General features: G+C 35.9%; 1 protein-coding gene across 1 annotated transcript; it reads left to right on the forward strand.

The window, feature by feature from the left end:
- The first annotated feature begins 3604 nt into the window (after positions 1–3604).
- On the forward strand, positions 3605–15956 carry LOC102694799 (von Willebrand factor A domain-containing protein 2-like). The gene is made up of 12 exons (XM_069194528.1): positions 3605–3677; positions 4300–4433; positions 5333–5442; positions 5961–6143; positions 7265–7398; positions 7867–8005; positions 8853–8908; positions 12186–12293; positions 12533–12550; positions 12633–13202; positions 13785–14336; positions 14624–15956. The coding sequence occupies exons 1-12, from the start codon at positions 3632–3634 to the stop codon at positions 14764–14766; spliced, it is 2193 nt and encodes a 730-aa protein (XP_069050629.1). The 5' UTR covers positions 3605–3631; the 3' UTR covers positions 14767–15956.
- Positions 15957–17153: the final 1197 nt, after the last annotated feature.

The following is a 17153-nucleotide window of genomic DNA, read 5'->3' on the forward strand; positions in this document are numbered from 1 at the left end:
TAGTTTATTATTTTTGTTAAACATTTTTCCATTTCTCTTTTCCATGCACAAGAATACTTCAAACATTAAAGTTTACATACTGTATTTTGAACTATTTATCTGAATTTCCAATTGCCTATATTTTTCATTACTTCTGTGACCACCCTGAACTAACTGCCTTACCTACAGATGTTAGAGCTGTGAAGAAACAACTAACTGCAGCAAAAAGAATGCTTACATTTTACAATTTGTCTTGTTACAGATGTACTTAACACAAATGTTTCCTTCATTTATTAAATGGTAAGTTTCTCAAGTGACATCATCCTTTCCAACAAGTATTGACTTGGAATCGGAAATTTTAAAGATTAGCTGTGGGCAAGTCTTTCTGAGGAATGTCACTCTCACAGGTGCCGCTGTCAGACTTTGAATTATCAATTGTCTGATGAACCGTCGTTTCCCCATACCCTGGGGCTAAAAATTCTTTAGGAAAAATTTAAAAAAATTACAGTTAAAAAATTTTAACTTCTTGAATGATTTTGATCCAATATTTTCAATCCCACACATACTCTGCACTTTCAAGAGGTTATTGTAAAAAAGTAACCTCTGTGCCAAAGACCTCTTCAAGTTAAGCTGTAACCAAATTATCAGGATAAAACTCCATAGCAAAACAATCTTATGTTTTATACAATGTGAATTGTATTAAACAAGCACGGCACATAGCACATACTCGTGTGTATGTTTTTTCTCATAGTGTGTGAAGATGTATGGAAAGGAATATTAAATTTGCACTATTTTATGTAGCTCAAAATTTGTAAACTCCCAGTGGTCTTTTCATATACATATTAAATTCTGCCTTGGTTATTATCTTAAGGAAATGTCATGTAAGCTGTTCCCTAATATTTCAGTCTCTTCCCTGTATTTTCACATGAAGTCACAAATACAGTACAACTTTTATTAACATTCCAGTTCTGTCTTGGCAATGTGGAATGATATACTTTAATAATAAGTATTTCTCCCATTCTTTATCTTTTGGTTGATGTTTGTGTTTTCTGTTTTTGATTTCTGATGCAAGAAAGATCACTGGAGCTTCTTGCCACTATTTGGTGACCGTGTTGACCATCTTAACAGCTTTTGGCGGTAAGTGTAGTTAGAGAATTGCTTGGCCTCAAGCAGTGCTGAACTAGAGATGAGAAGTGAAGTACAAGACAGTACATGTCACCAAAACGCACAAGACAAGCCGAAAAATAATATTTATTACAGGAAGTTATGCTGAGCTAAAGAAAAACACGGTCATCATGTTAATGAAGGTAAATCTGATTAATGGTAGTTACAAATCAATTTTTATAAACTTTAGCATTATGAATAAGAAAATACTTTAATAATAGCTCACCATTTCTCTACTGTAGTCTATTGTAGAGTCTATTGTAGGAACAGCATGAAGTATATCAAGTAAGTTGTGTTTTGCTTTTGTTCTTCACTTAACTGGCATGACTTGTGACCTAATTATATCATGAGCTTGAGCTTTATTAAATTACTTTTAAATGAGGAAATTATCATTCGGTGTGGTACAGGCCCTGCATGTGGTATGTGGATAATTCAGAAGCTTGTGTGGTCAGATATCTTACGTCACACATTCACTGGAGAGGTAGTCAGGCTCACTCACATTGTGGTCTGGTCTTAGAAAACGCATTATTTATATTTTTTCAGTGATGGTTTATTTCTGCATGTAAAGGTTTTTTTTAGATTCACACAACAAAAAAAGTATTTTATACCCTATTATTTCTATTAAGGATCAGATTCCTTGTTGCCCCTTTTTTAGTGTTTTTTAGTTTACTTGTCACTTTTTACAGTAGTTAAATGTATACTGTTAACTGTACTTATTAGACATGGCCTTCTATTCCATTGCTTAATGATTAGGATATACATATCTAAATGATTACTTTTCTTAATTAGTATAATTCAATTATACATTTCTTAATTCTAAATTTTAATGTTTAGATATTTAAAACAAGACAAACTGTAAAGAATACAGTTCTTCAAGTCAAAGCATGCTTCCACACATTTAAAATTCCTTAAATTTCCTAAAGGGAAGAGACAATTTCATTGCCAAGTGTTTTGTTTTCATTTGGGAACTAGGTGGAGCTTCACCTTTAGAACCAAGCAGGTAGGCATTCGGTCATTATACTGATTTATAGAACTTGAAAGCTGCAAACAGCATGGTTCCCCTTTCATTGCAGGTTAAGATGGAATAACCAGAATACTAAGGTATATATATGATAGGAATCTGAATTGGAATACTAAAGTAAACAGAACAAATATTTACAAAAGGTTCTATTAATGACAATTTACATGAAGAGGTAGGTTCATTTTCAATTACTGTAGAACTCTCTGTTTTCTGCATTGATCATGTGGTGGAAGACGAATTCAAAGATTAAAACAGTAAATTGAATGGAATGAAAATTGTTTTCAAATGTATTTAATCTAAGGTGGCTGTTTCTTCTCTTTTGAAAGTTTGTTACAGCTAAACTTTTAGTACAGCTATTTTATTTTGTAACTTAATATTAAAATACCTGATCTTGTTTTATGTGATGTACTGTATATTTTATATCTTTAATCCTGAAAATGCAGTTCATGTGTTTATGTATTTCTAGTTATGGATGTTGTGTGTGTTACAACATGCACTTTTTCAAAGGTTCTTTGAAAAGGAATAGAAGAAAAGTGTTAAGATACTACATTATCCTTTTGTCTAAACAGAAATAGAATATGCTTCCATTTGGAAAACTGTGTATAGATCATTCTGATCATTTTAGTGTGCTAGTGTGTTTCCCATTATTAATGTAATGTGATAATGTTGCTTTATTAGCCCTATACAATTTCTTGCATTAGGGATTTGTCTTTTCACATACTGTACCCCAGCTTGCTCTCCATGAGACACAGACAGGGAGAAAAGCTTGTGGTCAGAGCAAAGGGTCAGCCATTGTACAGCGCCCCTGGAGCAGTTGGGGTTTAGGGCCTTGCTCAGGGGCCCAACAGAGTAGGATTCCTCTGCCGGTTTTGGGATTTGAACTAGCAACTTTGTAGTCACAGGCACAGTTTCTTAGCCACAGAGCATGTTACTTTCAATTATTTTTTATATATGAAGACGAATATGATTATGGAATTCATTGTGTTCTATCTTTCTGTGTTTGGTAATGTATTCATACATTTGATGGTTTATAGTAGTATTTGGTGGCTTTTGTATTATAATTTCTAAGGTAGCCCATACCCATACCTTACCACTGTGATACAATAATTCCCTTTCCTTTCAAATCCTATTGTAAAAGCCATAGAACAATGTAAAATAAAATTAAAGATACTTACTCATACAGTATACAGAAGTACTGTTATAAATCCACAAGCCTGGATTGTCTAATTACAGCACATTAACCTAACCATTTTAATTGGAGGACATTTAATATTTTAATTGCAGTTTTGATGACAAATTTAGAATCTGCAATGGATATCGTGTAAAAACAGAGAAAAAAAAACGATATTTGCAGAAACGTGTGTGCATGTATTGGGGTGCATATCCATTGTTGTGAATAATTAAAAAAAAACTTTAAACTTTTCATCTGCATTTTTAGTAATCTGTGGAGAAAGTCTGCAGCAGCTTATGGCTGAGAAAGACACAGTAGTGAAAATATCAGCTGCAGGGAATTGTGAGTATTTGAAAAACTAAAAAATATATATTTGTTAACTATATACAGTACTTGTATATAAGTCCAAGTGAGTAGCCGCATCAGCCTGCGTAGGCTGCAAACGAACAAGTACAGGTTTATTCCATGCTAAAAAAAGAGAAAAGAAACACAATGTTTTGGCTGTGGAGCCTTCTTCAACACACTGCACCTTGTGGGTTGATGAAGGCTTTGACACCTGAAGAAGACTCCACAGCCAAAACTTTGTGTCTCTTTGCTTTTCAGCCTGGAATAGACTTTTACTTGTTCCTTTACAAAGTACGCATTCTCTGAAGAGTTTTAGAAAATTCAGCTGCTTTCAATAAATAAGCGTTGACAACTGACATCATCAAATATTCCGAAAATATGGTGGGATATGATCCATTCAAATAAAGGGTGGATCATATCTTCAACAAAAAATGAAGGTTTAGTATGTGCGACTAATTCAAAGTAATTAAAAGTTTTGTTGCTGGTATAGATTATTCCACTGAGAGACAGTTTAGTTTAATTTTGTTTCATTTAAAGTACATGGAAACTTTGGCTAGGTGAAACAGATTTCCTAATTTTTTAACATCTTTGATATTTTGGAGGATTTTCTCTCTTTCAGTGATTCAGTGTTCAGCGGCCATTGATGTTGTTTTCCTTCTGGATGGCTCCTATAGTATCGGAAAAGGAAGCTTTGAAAGATCAAAACATTTTTCCATGAAAATGGTTGATGCATTGGACATCAATCCAGACCGGGTGAGAAGTGTAGTATGCATTTATAAATTGAATAAACAGAATGATTAAATAACCAGATTTTACTATTAAGAAACCTGACAACACTGCTGCAATTGCCAATTGTTTCAGGTCCTATTTAAATCCAAACAGTTGATGAATTACAATATAATGTTTCTGTCAATCAGTCTCAGGATCTCTGTCTTACTGTATACTGTAATTATATTAGTTTTTATGTGAACTACTCCATCCCCAATCAAAACAAAAAAAAGAATAAAATATGAAAAATGGAAGCATTCCCTCCTACAGTATATGTTTCTAATCTTGATCATCCCCAGTTGTTACAGTCAAGAATGTACCAAATTAAATCAGACAATTACAACAGAAACACCTTGCAACAAGTCCTTAACTGCAACATCAGAAGCACCTCCACTGCCACACCAGGACAAGCAGTCTGGTTCAAAGAGAGCTCCATATAAATAATATCAAGATTGGCCAGGATCCAATGATATCAGGGGAGGGCGTGTTGGAGACTCCCAGTGCAGCATCAGAATCTTTATGCTGTAGCTGCAATCAGACCAGACAGTCTCTGTATTCCATGAACTGGTCTTTAACAGTTTCAGCCACGTCTCTACTGGGTGTAAATTGTAGCGTGATCTGAGGAAAGGCCAATACGCCATTTAGGAGATTACTTGCTTCACACCACAATATCCAGATAAAAGCTGTTGGGTGCCTTTAGGAGCATGATAAGGTAGGATGAGAAATTATCCCATTCCTCTTTTCACTTGCTCGTTATTTCAATCCTTGAGCCCACTCATGGTGAAATTCAATAGTATCAATAGTGCTGAATTGTCAAATATTATTTAAAATTTATAAAATAACAATGGTGTCTATGTGTGTTGATGTCTGCTGTTGTTCTTTAGGTACGAATTGGAGTGATACAGTATAGTTCCAAAGCAATATTAGAATTTGCTCTTAATATTTACCCTACAAGAGAAGAAATGAAGGAAGCGATCAAAAATATTTACTTCAGGTAAGAGTAAGTCTGATTTCTAGCCTCCTGTATTGGAGCATACTGTCATCTCTAAACAGATACAGTTGGTCTGTGTTCCTTGACAATACTTTTTATTTTGGGACTAATTTGATTGGTACGATAGGGCTAAAGTCCTCTTTCTTATTAGTGATAGCAAATTTTGAGTTTGACTTTACTTTGATAAAAACAAAAGTAACTAATAGTTACACTGTAGTCTGAAAATCAAAGTCTGATCTTGTTTTATACCTTAAACAGCTTAAAAACATTTAATTTAATATTTACAGTTTTCCCAACTGTATTCTGTTTTTTCAAGTTATGCAATACTGCACTTGCTAATTTTAAACCTTGTCTTTCCTAGAACCAATGATGGATTATGAATAAAAACATAGGTAAAAAGTGATTACTAACAAAAATAAACACAAAAACACTCATACCAGACTTCACTATTATATCTAAACATATCAGTCCTTAGGGATTTGCAACTGAATTACTGAATTAATTGTATCCTACATTTCAAGAGGTGGGAGCACTGACACTGGTCGAGCCGTAAAGTATGTTCTAAGGAAAGGCTACAGAGGAGGAAGAAAAGAAATCCTAATCCTGCTGACGGATGGAAAATCACAGGACAATATCATGGCTTCTGCTGCTTTTGCCAAGAAAAGTGGAATAAAACTATTTGCAGTGGGAATCAAACATCCAAAGTAAGCAAACATGAGATATTTCTGTAGGCCATAAATGATACAGATTATCAGTCCACAATGTTAAATATCCCAAATCTCAGCTGATGTGTTAGAGGAAAAATGTTGTCTTACACATTAGCAGAATTGCTGCTTTTCTTAAAAGAAGATTATTGTGGTTGTTCCCCCACTCTAAATCAAACAGTTGAAGTCAGAATGTTCACCACAATATCACCCATGATTAATTAAACCTTAGTGTGAGTGTGTGTATCTGTGTCTTCTTTGAGATGGACAGGTGTCCTGTCCAGTGTGTATCTTATCTAGTGCCTGTTGCTTGCTGGGATAGGCTCCTCTCCCCCATGACTGTGTAATGAATAAAGCAGTTAGCAAATGGATGAATGGATGAAATAAATATGCTTTTTGTTTAATTAATACATTTTGATTTTTCTATATATCTACATTTTTGCAGCCTTAGGAATTTCTCTCTTGAGAATTTCAATGGCTTTGGAACATTCCCTTTGGGTTTGTGGCCAGACTCGGTACTTATAAAAGCAACCTATTGGACTCATAAATCATTTTACATGACAGTCAGTTATAATGTTTTTTTTTTTATTTAAACTGTTTAAGTGTGTACATACTGTATGTAAACCAAATTATTTACAGTACAAGGTGGGCTTGTATAGTATAGACAATAAATAATCTCCTAGTAGCAGAGAATGCAAGCTGCATATAACATAAAATAAATAGGAAAACATTTGTTTGGATTTCTTTTTTAGAATGGAATTGCTATGACATCTAATCTGTCGTATCCTTGATCAAATGAAGATTTATTACACTTTTTTAATAATCAAAAATGAGTTGTAAAATTTGTATCTGTAGCTGGAGTAAGAGGGGAAACAGGCAATAAATAACAAATTAAATGTATCTCGTCATAACTGATTCCCGGATTGGTTCCCTTTGAAATGTTTAATAAAGGTGTAATTCCCAAAAGCTTTATAGTGATATAGGTTTATCATTTTAGAATGTAGAAACCATAAAATGCTTTGAGTCATTGAATTCAGTTATTTTGGACTGTGATAAATTGAAGACGTTGATTAAAAGTTTTCATCTGTCTAATAACCTGTGACTGTTCACATCCTCTTCAGATGGGAAGTTCTTCACAGAGTGGCCAGCAATCCCAGTGAGCTGTATGTCTTTTTTGCTGAACAATATGATGATGCAGTCAATGGACTTGTCACAACATTAACACAGACATCTGTTTGCAATGATATTCATCCTAGTAGGTGATTTCCCCACTAATTAGTAATCAAGCAAAATAAAAGTGTCTCATTTCAAATCTTAACTACCCACTTGTCCTTTTTATAAATCAATACTGTATTTATTATGCAATTAGTTAGATGTTCCCAATTCTGAAATTATATTAAAAGTAGTCAGTGTTGGGACCTGTTTTCCATACCATTACAAGTCTTTGTTTCAGCTGTTCCTTAATTTGTCAACATAGGTTAATTAAGCATTGAAGGCACAATTCCGTACTTAATTTACTGGAAGGCAGCATAAAATTGAAGCATTAAGGATGACTACCACTGATTTAGATCTAACGTCTCTTGGATGACAAATTGTGAATTAATTTAAGAATTTACAAGGTTTTGCCAACCAATGCCAGTCATTTCTGTAAAGGTCTGATAATAACGAATATAAATGTATCCTAGGAAGAGTTTTGAGAACTGCAGGCTTTTTATAATTTCAGCATGTAAAGTGGTGTCACACTACTGCCTTAGAACCACTATAGAAGCTCACAGAGAGTACCAGGGAAATCATGTGTGCTGGAAAAGTAAAGTCAAAGGATTACATGGAGGTCCTATGGCCAGTATGTGTCCTTACTATGGGTGAGTTTATTTATTTTTTCAAATTATCTGATGCCCTTATCAAGAGTGATTTCCAATATATACAGTATATATGAAATTTACAGTTAGTATGTACTGTACCAATAATGGTAATAAGACAAGTTAATAAAACAAAGAAAAACGCAAGGACAAGCTGGAAGAACAGCACAAGCTGTGCTGTGCCAGGTAAATGAATAGCAAGAATTAAAACAGTATGCAGATCGTGTAGATACAAAGCATTAATGAAGGCAGAACAATTGCATACTGTACATTCTATGTTTATTGTGAATAACAGCAATTAACAAATCACATTGCAGTTTGAGAGTTAAAAGCATGCAAAAAAAATGTAACTGAGCTCTGGGAGGTCACAGGCGCTGACTAAACAGATAAGTCTTGAGCAAGGATGCCAAGAGGTGGTCAGGGAATAACTGACGCTGGAATTGTCAGGACAGAGGGGAAACAGAAAGCCTTGTAAAATATGAGAAGAGAGAGTGGGGAAGAGTGCAATTGGAAAAGATAAGAGATTTAAAAAGTCAACAGTGAACAGTGGAGTTCTAAATAAGCTGAAGTTGTTCCTCCTGTTTATTACTTTGTTACTAGGCTGTATCAGAGAAAAAAAATAAAACGCATGCTACTGTATTTGAAGATAGGAAGTGTATAATTGTTAACCCTTATTAATTTTTTTGCATAGTAAGCTGGTGTCAGGACATTACTGGTATTGTTTTATTACTCCTTTGTTTTAAAATTATCACCACTTGTTGTATCCTCACCCTCTGTTTCAACACAGTATACCGTATATACTGATTTTGAATGACAATTCATTTTGATTTTATATTGCTCTGAATTGCAGATGGAAACGTATAAACAGAACATTACAAAGTCGATGTCACCGTACACTGTGTCCAGGTACTTAATTTTTGACACAATCATTTCATTAAAAATATTTTTTTCATGGGAAAGCATCTGATTTAAAGTAATGATTTCAGATTTTTCCGTGTAACGATTATTAAACATTCTATGCAAAACAACATACTGCTGAAGGACCTTTGAAAATGAACTAAAGACTCTTCAACAGCTGCTGCCTGTTTTGTGCTGCCAAATGTGTTAATTTAATGAATTCAGCCTGTAATTATAAATACGTAGATAGACATTCATAATATTTATTTTTTCAGGCTAATGTGATATGTTTTTTGTATTGTTCATTTGTAAGCTGGTAAGAAAGTCCTGATCTTCAGTTATTACTTCAGTGAGAAAAGTTATTACTTTTCTGGAGCATCATTTACATGGACATTTGTTCCTTATATCACAGATTTCTATACTCAACAAAATGTTTAGTTTGTATGGAGAGTGGGAATTTTTAATCAGCTTGTTCTGTGGAATGAAATCCTTACTTGTTTTAGTGTAACATGTAAAGTACTTTGCAGTACCTATTACTAGTTAGTGTGACAAAAAAAAGTTTGACAGTAAGATTAGGGTGTTCCTTGGAATTGTTTGAGGTTGTTAGATTATTGTACACAATAGTTCCTGTACTGACCATAAAAAACCTTCTTACTCCATTACCTCTACATACATGTTGCTTTCAAGCTGACCAGCTGTCTTTCTCCAATTGATCAGGTGATGAAGGACAGCAGGTCATTCCCCACAATTTTCTGGAGAATGTGCTTCAGAAAAAAACTGCCATCTTGTTTCTGCATTTCACCTTCTTACAGTATGTATCAAGCCCTCCATGATGGAGGACATCAGCCAGTAGAAGATTAGTCTTCTCTTTTTCTTATTCCCATTTGATATGAACTTTTGGGCCTCAGGCATCAACATCATCAGTTTCCATATTCATATGCTGCAGATCTTCCGTTCCCATCTGCAAGTTCTTTTTCCAGTCCTCATTCTCAGGCTTTCTATCTCCTAGCATTTTTTATGTCTCTTCAACCAAGGCATTGCTTTGATGCTATTACTCTATTGAAGAGTCTGTTTAATGGAGTTTAAAACGAAAGTTCAAGAGGGATGACAACAGCCAAGATCAATCAGACTCAGCTGTCAGTATCTGTAATGAAATCTGATGTCATTTCCTCATCTAAAACATTATAAATACTAGTTCAGGTAGCTGCATCAGCATGAGTAGGCTGCAAAGGAACAAGTAAAGGTTTATTCCATGCTGAAAAGAGAAGAAAGGAAACACAACGTTTCGGCTGTGGAGCCACAAGAAGTGTGAAGAAGGCTCCATGGCCGAAATGTTGTGTTTTCTTTCTTCTCTTTTCAGCATGGAATAAACCTTTACTTGTTCCATTATTAATACTATACGACATCCATTTCTCTCCCTCCAGTACATCTCCAATCCACTTGTACACCATCTCCACTTTGTCACATTCGTCATCCCTCCTCTAGAGAGCACTCTGACCTTTTATTATTAGTTACATTATTACGGACACCTGTATCCTGTTTTATCCTTCACTATTGAGTTATGTGCCTCCTAAGCTCTTGGCTAAGTATTAGAAGACGGACGTCTGAAAGCCCTCCTATCCACCGGGCTCAGGAGAAGCCAGAGAGCAAGGCCTTTTCCCCAGACATCCTGACCATCTGAGTCCAGGGCTTGGAGCTCCTTGATCCGTTATGGTTTAATTTTCCAAGTTCCTGGATCCCTTTTCCCTGTCTTTGTCTTGGACTGATCTCCTGGCTACCTGGACTTTGGATTGCACCCCGTTTTCTCCTTTCAGACTCCCACTGGACTTGTTTGCCTGCGCTCCCCCTCGCACCTGGATCACTGTCGGCACCGCCCCCTGTCAGTCCTCCCATCCATTCCTCTCTGTGTTTTCCCCGTAGCCCTTTTCCAGTCTCTTCCGGATTATACCGTCTGCACAAGGTTCTAAATACGCACTACATGGGAGTCAGGACCAGCTCCCGTGACACACCTTTGCAGATGCCCCTTGGTCACTCCTTGCTCTACATGGATGTCCCAGTCTCCTTGTCCTATGGCCAGGCCCTCAGCCAAGAGGGTCAATCCATATTTTGTTGCCTAAAAGACTCCATTACGCTAAACCTTTTGTTATGTTTTATTCTTGGGTGTTGTTATGCCAAGTGAACTGTCTATTGAGTCAGGATGAACTTAATCAGTTGTTTAATCACTTCCACCATTATATATATTTTTGTCCCAACACAATACTCTGTCGCTCTATTATCAAAAAGTCACTAGAGGGTGCTGTTCCCAAGACCAAAACCAATACTGTACATATACCTTCTACTATATCTGGTACATTTCATGTCTCCACTTACTGCCCTCTGACACACTACAGTACAATATATTAGGTCACTTACTGTATGACACATTCTGACTGAAACATGGGCACATGTAATTACAGTAGGTGGTTAGTAATTAGGTTTTGAATGTTGAAAATCATGATAGAAAAACACAGAAAGTTACCAATATTTCGTACTTATCACAACAGTGCCATCGTTGTGTTAGAAGAACACCTCATCTTGACTTGTCAGAAATGAGGCCTATTTTTCAAGTGAGTAATCAAGGTTTTTTGACCAGCACGATAGACATTAGAGAATGTATTGCAGACATGCCGAAAAATATTCTAAGCACTTGGGAGGTCAAAATGGGTTTTTTGGGCAGGGGTGTCTGGTTGCTTTAGAACTCCTTACGTAGAGATTGAAGGAAAACTAATTGTATGCACTACATTGATCAAGTTAATATGACTGAAGTGACAACAATCTAGTAAGACAACACAAGTCCTCATGATGCTCATGTAACAATGGCTTTCTTTTGAGATGAGAATGTGATGGTTATGCCATACTGTATATGTTCTACTTGATAGACCTGAGCCCTTTGAAATGGGGAAAAGTAATGAGAATGTGGCACCTGGAGCTCAGAGATCAGTGCCCAAACACATGCTTATCTAGGCTCTAGAAGAGGAATGGAACACAGTCCACAACAAAGCATCAGCAAACCTTTGCAAAGCATCTTTCACTAATGTACAGCTTAAGTCTTTATTGCTTCCATTGGCGGCCACGCATTCTAAACAACATGAATTTACCTACAATGCTAGAGCACCTGCTACAAAGTGGTTTTTAATATTACTGAAAATAACCTTGGAAATGTATTGCGGTTATATATTTATTTTGATGCTTGTTATATTTGTTCTGGTCATTAGATCTAGTAACTCATTCATACTGTATGGTCTAGATCCCTGTGAATCCAGCCCTTGTTTAAATGGAGGCACCTGCATTACAGAAAGCGTGGAGGATTTCAGTTGTCTCTGCCCACTAGGATATGGAGGTGACCAGCATTGTGGTAAATCAAGACTGATTTTTTTAATTGAATGCACTTCCTCACTCTTTTCTACAGGAGAGACATCAGACTATCAAAAAAACTCTCATATTGTAATATCAGAAACAAATAATTGTGTTATCTTTTCTTAGAATCTCAAACTAATATTTAATCATTATCTTCAGCACCACACTATATTGATGAATGATTTTGATCGACATGAAATAAATTCCATCTAATTTTGCAAATTTGTTTTCTTACAGCTGGAAACAGATACCTTAGTAAGTATGTGATAACATACAACAAATTGTAAGTTGTCCATAACATCCTTCATACAATTACAAAAGAGCTTGCACTCTTTAGTACCTGCAGGTCTAGTGGATTGTGCAGTGGACCTGTTCTTCCTGATAGATGGATCATGGAATATGGGCCTTGAAGAGTTTCTTACAGCTAAAGATTTCATCAAGAGACTTATCCAGTTTGTCGCTTCAACTTCTGTCAAAGTTCTGGTTGGGATCGCTCAGTATGGGGACATCCCAGTTATGGAAATCCCTATTGGTCATTACAGCAGTGTGTCAGACTTGACGAAGGCCATCGATGTCATCCACTTCATGGGAGGAAAAACATTCACTGGGAAAGCCCTGACGTACACCGCTGAAAACGCATTCAGAGCTGACCGAGGTTCTAGAATGGAGGTTCCTCATGTCCTGGTCCTGCTGTCTAATTCTAAATCACACGATTCAGTGATAGCTGCAGCAGAGAGCACCAGAAAAATGGAAATATTCACTCTGACAGTGAGCAGGAAAAAATTGTTCAATGAAATGAGCCACATCACTGGGGATCCCCGTCTGGTCTTTACGTATGCTCAACCACAAGAGTTGTACAGCAAAGTGCAAGAAATCAGAACAACAATTTGTGGGCTAAATGCCCCAGGTGAGCAGTTGTCTTCTCTATCTGTTTATGACATTGAATACAAAATATACTGTAAATATGGTGTTTTTCCACTTGAGTTGGAAGCACCACAAGTAGCATTTCACTCAATAAATTAGAAGTCCGTACAAATAGCAGGATACATTTTATTTTATGCATTCAAAATAGATATTTGTAATGTATAAACTATACATATTTTACTGCACAAGAACATAACAGTTATAAACGAGAGCAGGCCATTCACCCTGTAAGGCTGAATAGTATATCATTCATCCAATGATCCCATCTAGCTGTTTCTTGAAGGAAGCCATGGTATCAGCTTCAACAACATACAATTTATTCCATCATCTCAAACCCTGTGTGTAAAGAACAGCTTATTGTTCTCAGTTTTAAATACAGTTTAATTTAATATATACACATGTACAGTATGTTAAAAAAACATTTACATTGTTCATGAGAATACATATCTGTATGTTTTGCCAATTAAATTATTTTTCCACATTTGAATTTTACAACAAGTAGATAAAAGTAGCATTTCAATAAAATAAATATTTCAGCTTAACATTGTACTCTCTGTTGCCACAGGTTGTTATTCAAAGCCCCTGGACCTGGTATTTGCTTTGGATTCATCAAATAATGTCGGTCGGCATGGCTTTCGGCAAATTAAAAGTTTTGTCAAGAGTGTAATTTCCCAGTTTGACATTGATGCTGAGCTCACACAAATTGGAATGGTTCTATACAGTGACAAACCTCGAACAGCATTCGGCTTAGATAGCTTTGACAGTGAAGGGAAAATGAAGAAAAGTGTGAGCTTTGCTCCTTATTTGGGTGGAGCTGCTCAGACAGGTAAAGCTTTGCTTTACATCTCAGAAGACACCTTAAGTATCCAGAAAGGTGCTAGGCCAGGAGTCCAAAAGGTGGTTGTTGTAGTAACTGATGGACAAAGTTCAGATGATGCCATTCTCTTTGCGGATCAACTGAGACGACGTGGAATAACAGTGCTTTCAGTTGGGCCTGGAGCTGTGCAATCCCAGACTCTTTTGAGATTAGCTGACAGCTCCAGCTTTATGATTCCTGTTCCTTCCTATGAACATCTAAAGCATTATGTGACAAATTTAGTACGCAAGATATGTGAAGGTAAGTTATGAACCCTAATTACACAGTTTATTAAGATGGATATTTTTGCAATTGTAAAATTGTTACATTTCTTCTTTTGAATAAAGATTTTTAGTTTTCTTTATGAAGTTTTTATTTAATATTACTATTGAAATGAATTATATACTACTGTATATAAAAGAATTGGAACTTCCTGCAGTATTCCAAATTAAAACATTTTTTTTGGTATTTTTATCAACCAAATAAACTTGCTGCAATATAAACACCTTGGATAAATAAGGCTGTTCACATTTTATTTCTGTTTATAGCTGGAATGCCTTCTGTCAGTTTGTGTCTACCCAATCCCTGTCTGAATGGGGGAATCTGTCTGCAGAGAAATAGAAGCTATAGCTGCCAATGCTATGGTTGGAGAGGAGCACACTGTGAGGGACGTATGTCAACTCGTTTCTAACTTCAGCAGAATTTGCCAATTTTCATTGCAAAAAATAAGTACCTTCTAAATAGTAACTCTTATGCTGTGGTAAACTAAGATTGTTCTAGACCTAATATAAAGGAGCATCATTATCCACAAATGTATAAGCAAACCCACAGAGATACTGTAGACAGTGTGAAATATGTCTTAAGTTTTATAATATTTCTAAAGATGTGCACCATTACATTTGTTTACAAGGCAGAAATAGCTATATTAAACCTATTAATATGAGTGGTTTGGGAGATTACAAATGCATTAGTTCCACTAATCAGTGAATTTGCTTGGAGCACAGATGAAGTCATATATTGTAGATCCGAAATGACTGCTTTTCTAAGTCTTTTTAAAGAATAAGCACATGATGAAAAAGAAAAAAACTTGGTAATTTGGCTCAATAAAGACAATAATGAGCAGATTTACATTATCCAGAGCAGAGCTGGAATGAAAACCTGAAAACTGGCCCCACAGGACCAGCTGAATGACCCTGGTCTACATGTACAGCATGTCATCAGCCAACTGTGACCAAAATTCCCCATGTGGAAGTGCACTATTGACCAAGTACCGCTGAAATGATCTGCAAATTGCCTGATGACTCTAGTGTTTCCAGTGTTGGGAGTGAGTCTAGTCAATCTTAAATCTCCTACAGGCTCTGTGCACCATGCAATGCGTGTATGCATGCATAACTTTTGTAGGAAAGCATTCATTGTACTCACCCCAACAGATGCTAGAAAGTAATAATTGTGTCAATGATGGTTAATAACAGGTAAATCTAAATTGGAAGGAATTTAAAAGCCTGTAAGAGATCTCTCTGGTGGTTTAATCCCTTAACTGACACTCGAGATTCAGTTGCCCTCTTACAAAGATGTAAAATAGCAACATTTAAAATACTGTTGGTGATTTATACACATTCTGTAGTTACAGGGCTTAGTTTTATTGGGGGGTATAAATTTACAGGGTTCTGGTGTAGTTCTGTGGATACCAGTAGGAACAGTGGGAAATAAATATTTCTGGTTTTATGTCTGTTACAGTATATAATATTATTTTTATTTGTAATTACTTTTTGCTCTTTTTTTGTACTGTTTGCATATTGTGAAATGTTCTGTGTGTAAAATAGCTGCTTTGATGCATGACAAATTTCTGAGAAATCACAATACAAGTATAAGTGTATTGTATTTAAGCCATAAATACCGTAGTTTAAGAAACCATGTGGAACAATGCAAAGCCAAGATCTTTTTTTTTTTACAGTAGTCTTTCATGTTGTTTATACAGACTTAATAGTGTAACATTCAGGGTTTAAAAACCTAAACAACAGGTATGTGCCAAAACCAAAGATGTTTTGTGATAGATGAAGGTTTACTGAATTATAAAATAATTAATGAGGCTGTCATGGTAGCATGAAGCTTAATGATGCTGCCCATCAGTGCTGGGTTTTGGGTTCAATTCTGGATTTGAATATCTGTGAGGAGCAGGCATGATTTTTCCTCCAGTTTCCTTTCATCTTAGGAGATTCCTTCCACATCTCAAATCAAATTTAAAATGATCCCTTTATCTTCAGCTCCGCAATGGACTGGTGTCCTGTCTATGGGGAGAACAGTTATGTGCCTCAATCGCTCCTCCTGCCCTATGGGTGGACTGTGACTCTTGCCAGAATAGGTGGATTACTGATAACAGATAATTGGAAAGAATCTTTGAATCCTAAAATTATTTTTTTTCTATCTAAAGAAATCTTAAATGACAAACGGTTTTTGGGTAGTATCTCATTACTGCAACATGTACAGTATACCATACCACCTTCCATACTACTCTCAACCCACTAGAAAGAAGTCTTCTTTGAAGGAACCAGTTTTTTCTTCACTTGTATTAATGCTGGAAAGTAAACAATAATGAAACAGTATATTAGACTAGTTGTCTAATGTGAAAATTTGCAGTTTGAGAATTCTGATTTATCATATTGTTTACTTCCTGTACTTGTCAATACAGAATGCAAGTGTTACGTCCTTAAATAATCACCTTTATGTGATGACGTATTCAGGCAGATATTGCTAAACATGTTAACTTCTATTAACCACCTTTCCGTGCTATAAATCATCTACTGTATTAATCTTACCATGTTCAATCAGTGCCAGTTAGCCACTGACTTTAAAGATCACATTGATATGAAGACCGCAAAGATGCTTTAAGCTGAGGTAGTACAGTACCTTGCACCCCAGATCCAGAACAGTTGAACTCTAGTGCCAATGTGTGGACAGAAACAGCTTCCACCTAGTTTGGGCTAACCTAATTTCCACTAGTTGCAAAGTTAACAGCAGTCACTGTTGCAAAAGCATAGGATGACTGCGGCCAAGCCAGTCAGTGATGACACATTGAAG

The sequence above is a fragment of the Lepisosteus oculatus genome, chromosome 1, assembly GCF_040954835.1.
Source record: "Lepisosteus oculatus isolate fLepOcu1 chromosome 1, fLepOcu1.hap2, whole genome shotgun sequence".
NCBI classification, from domain to species: domain Eukaryota; kingdom Metazoa; phylum Chordata; class Actinopteri; order Semionotiformes; family Lepisosteidae; genus Lepisosteus; species Lepisosteus oculatus.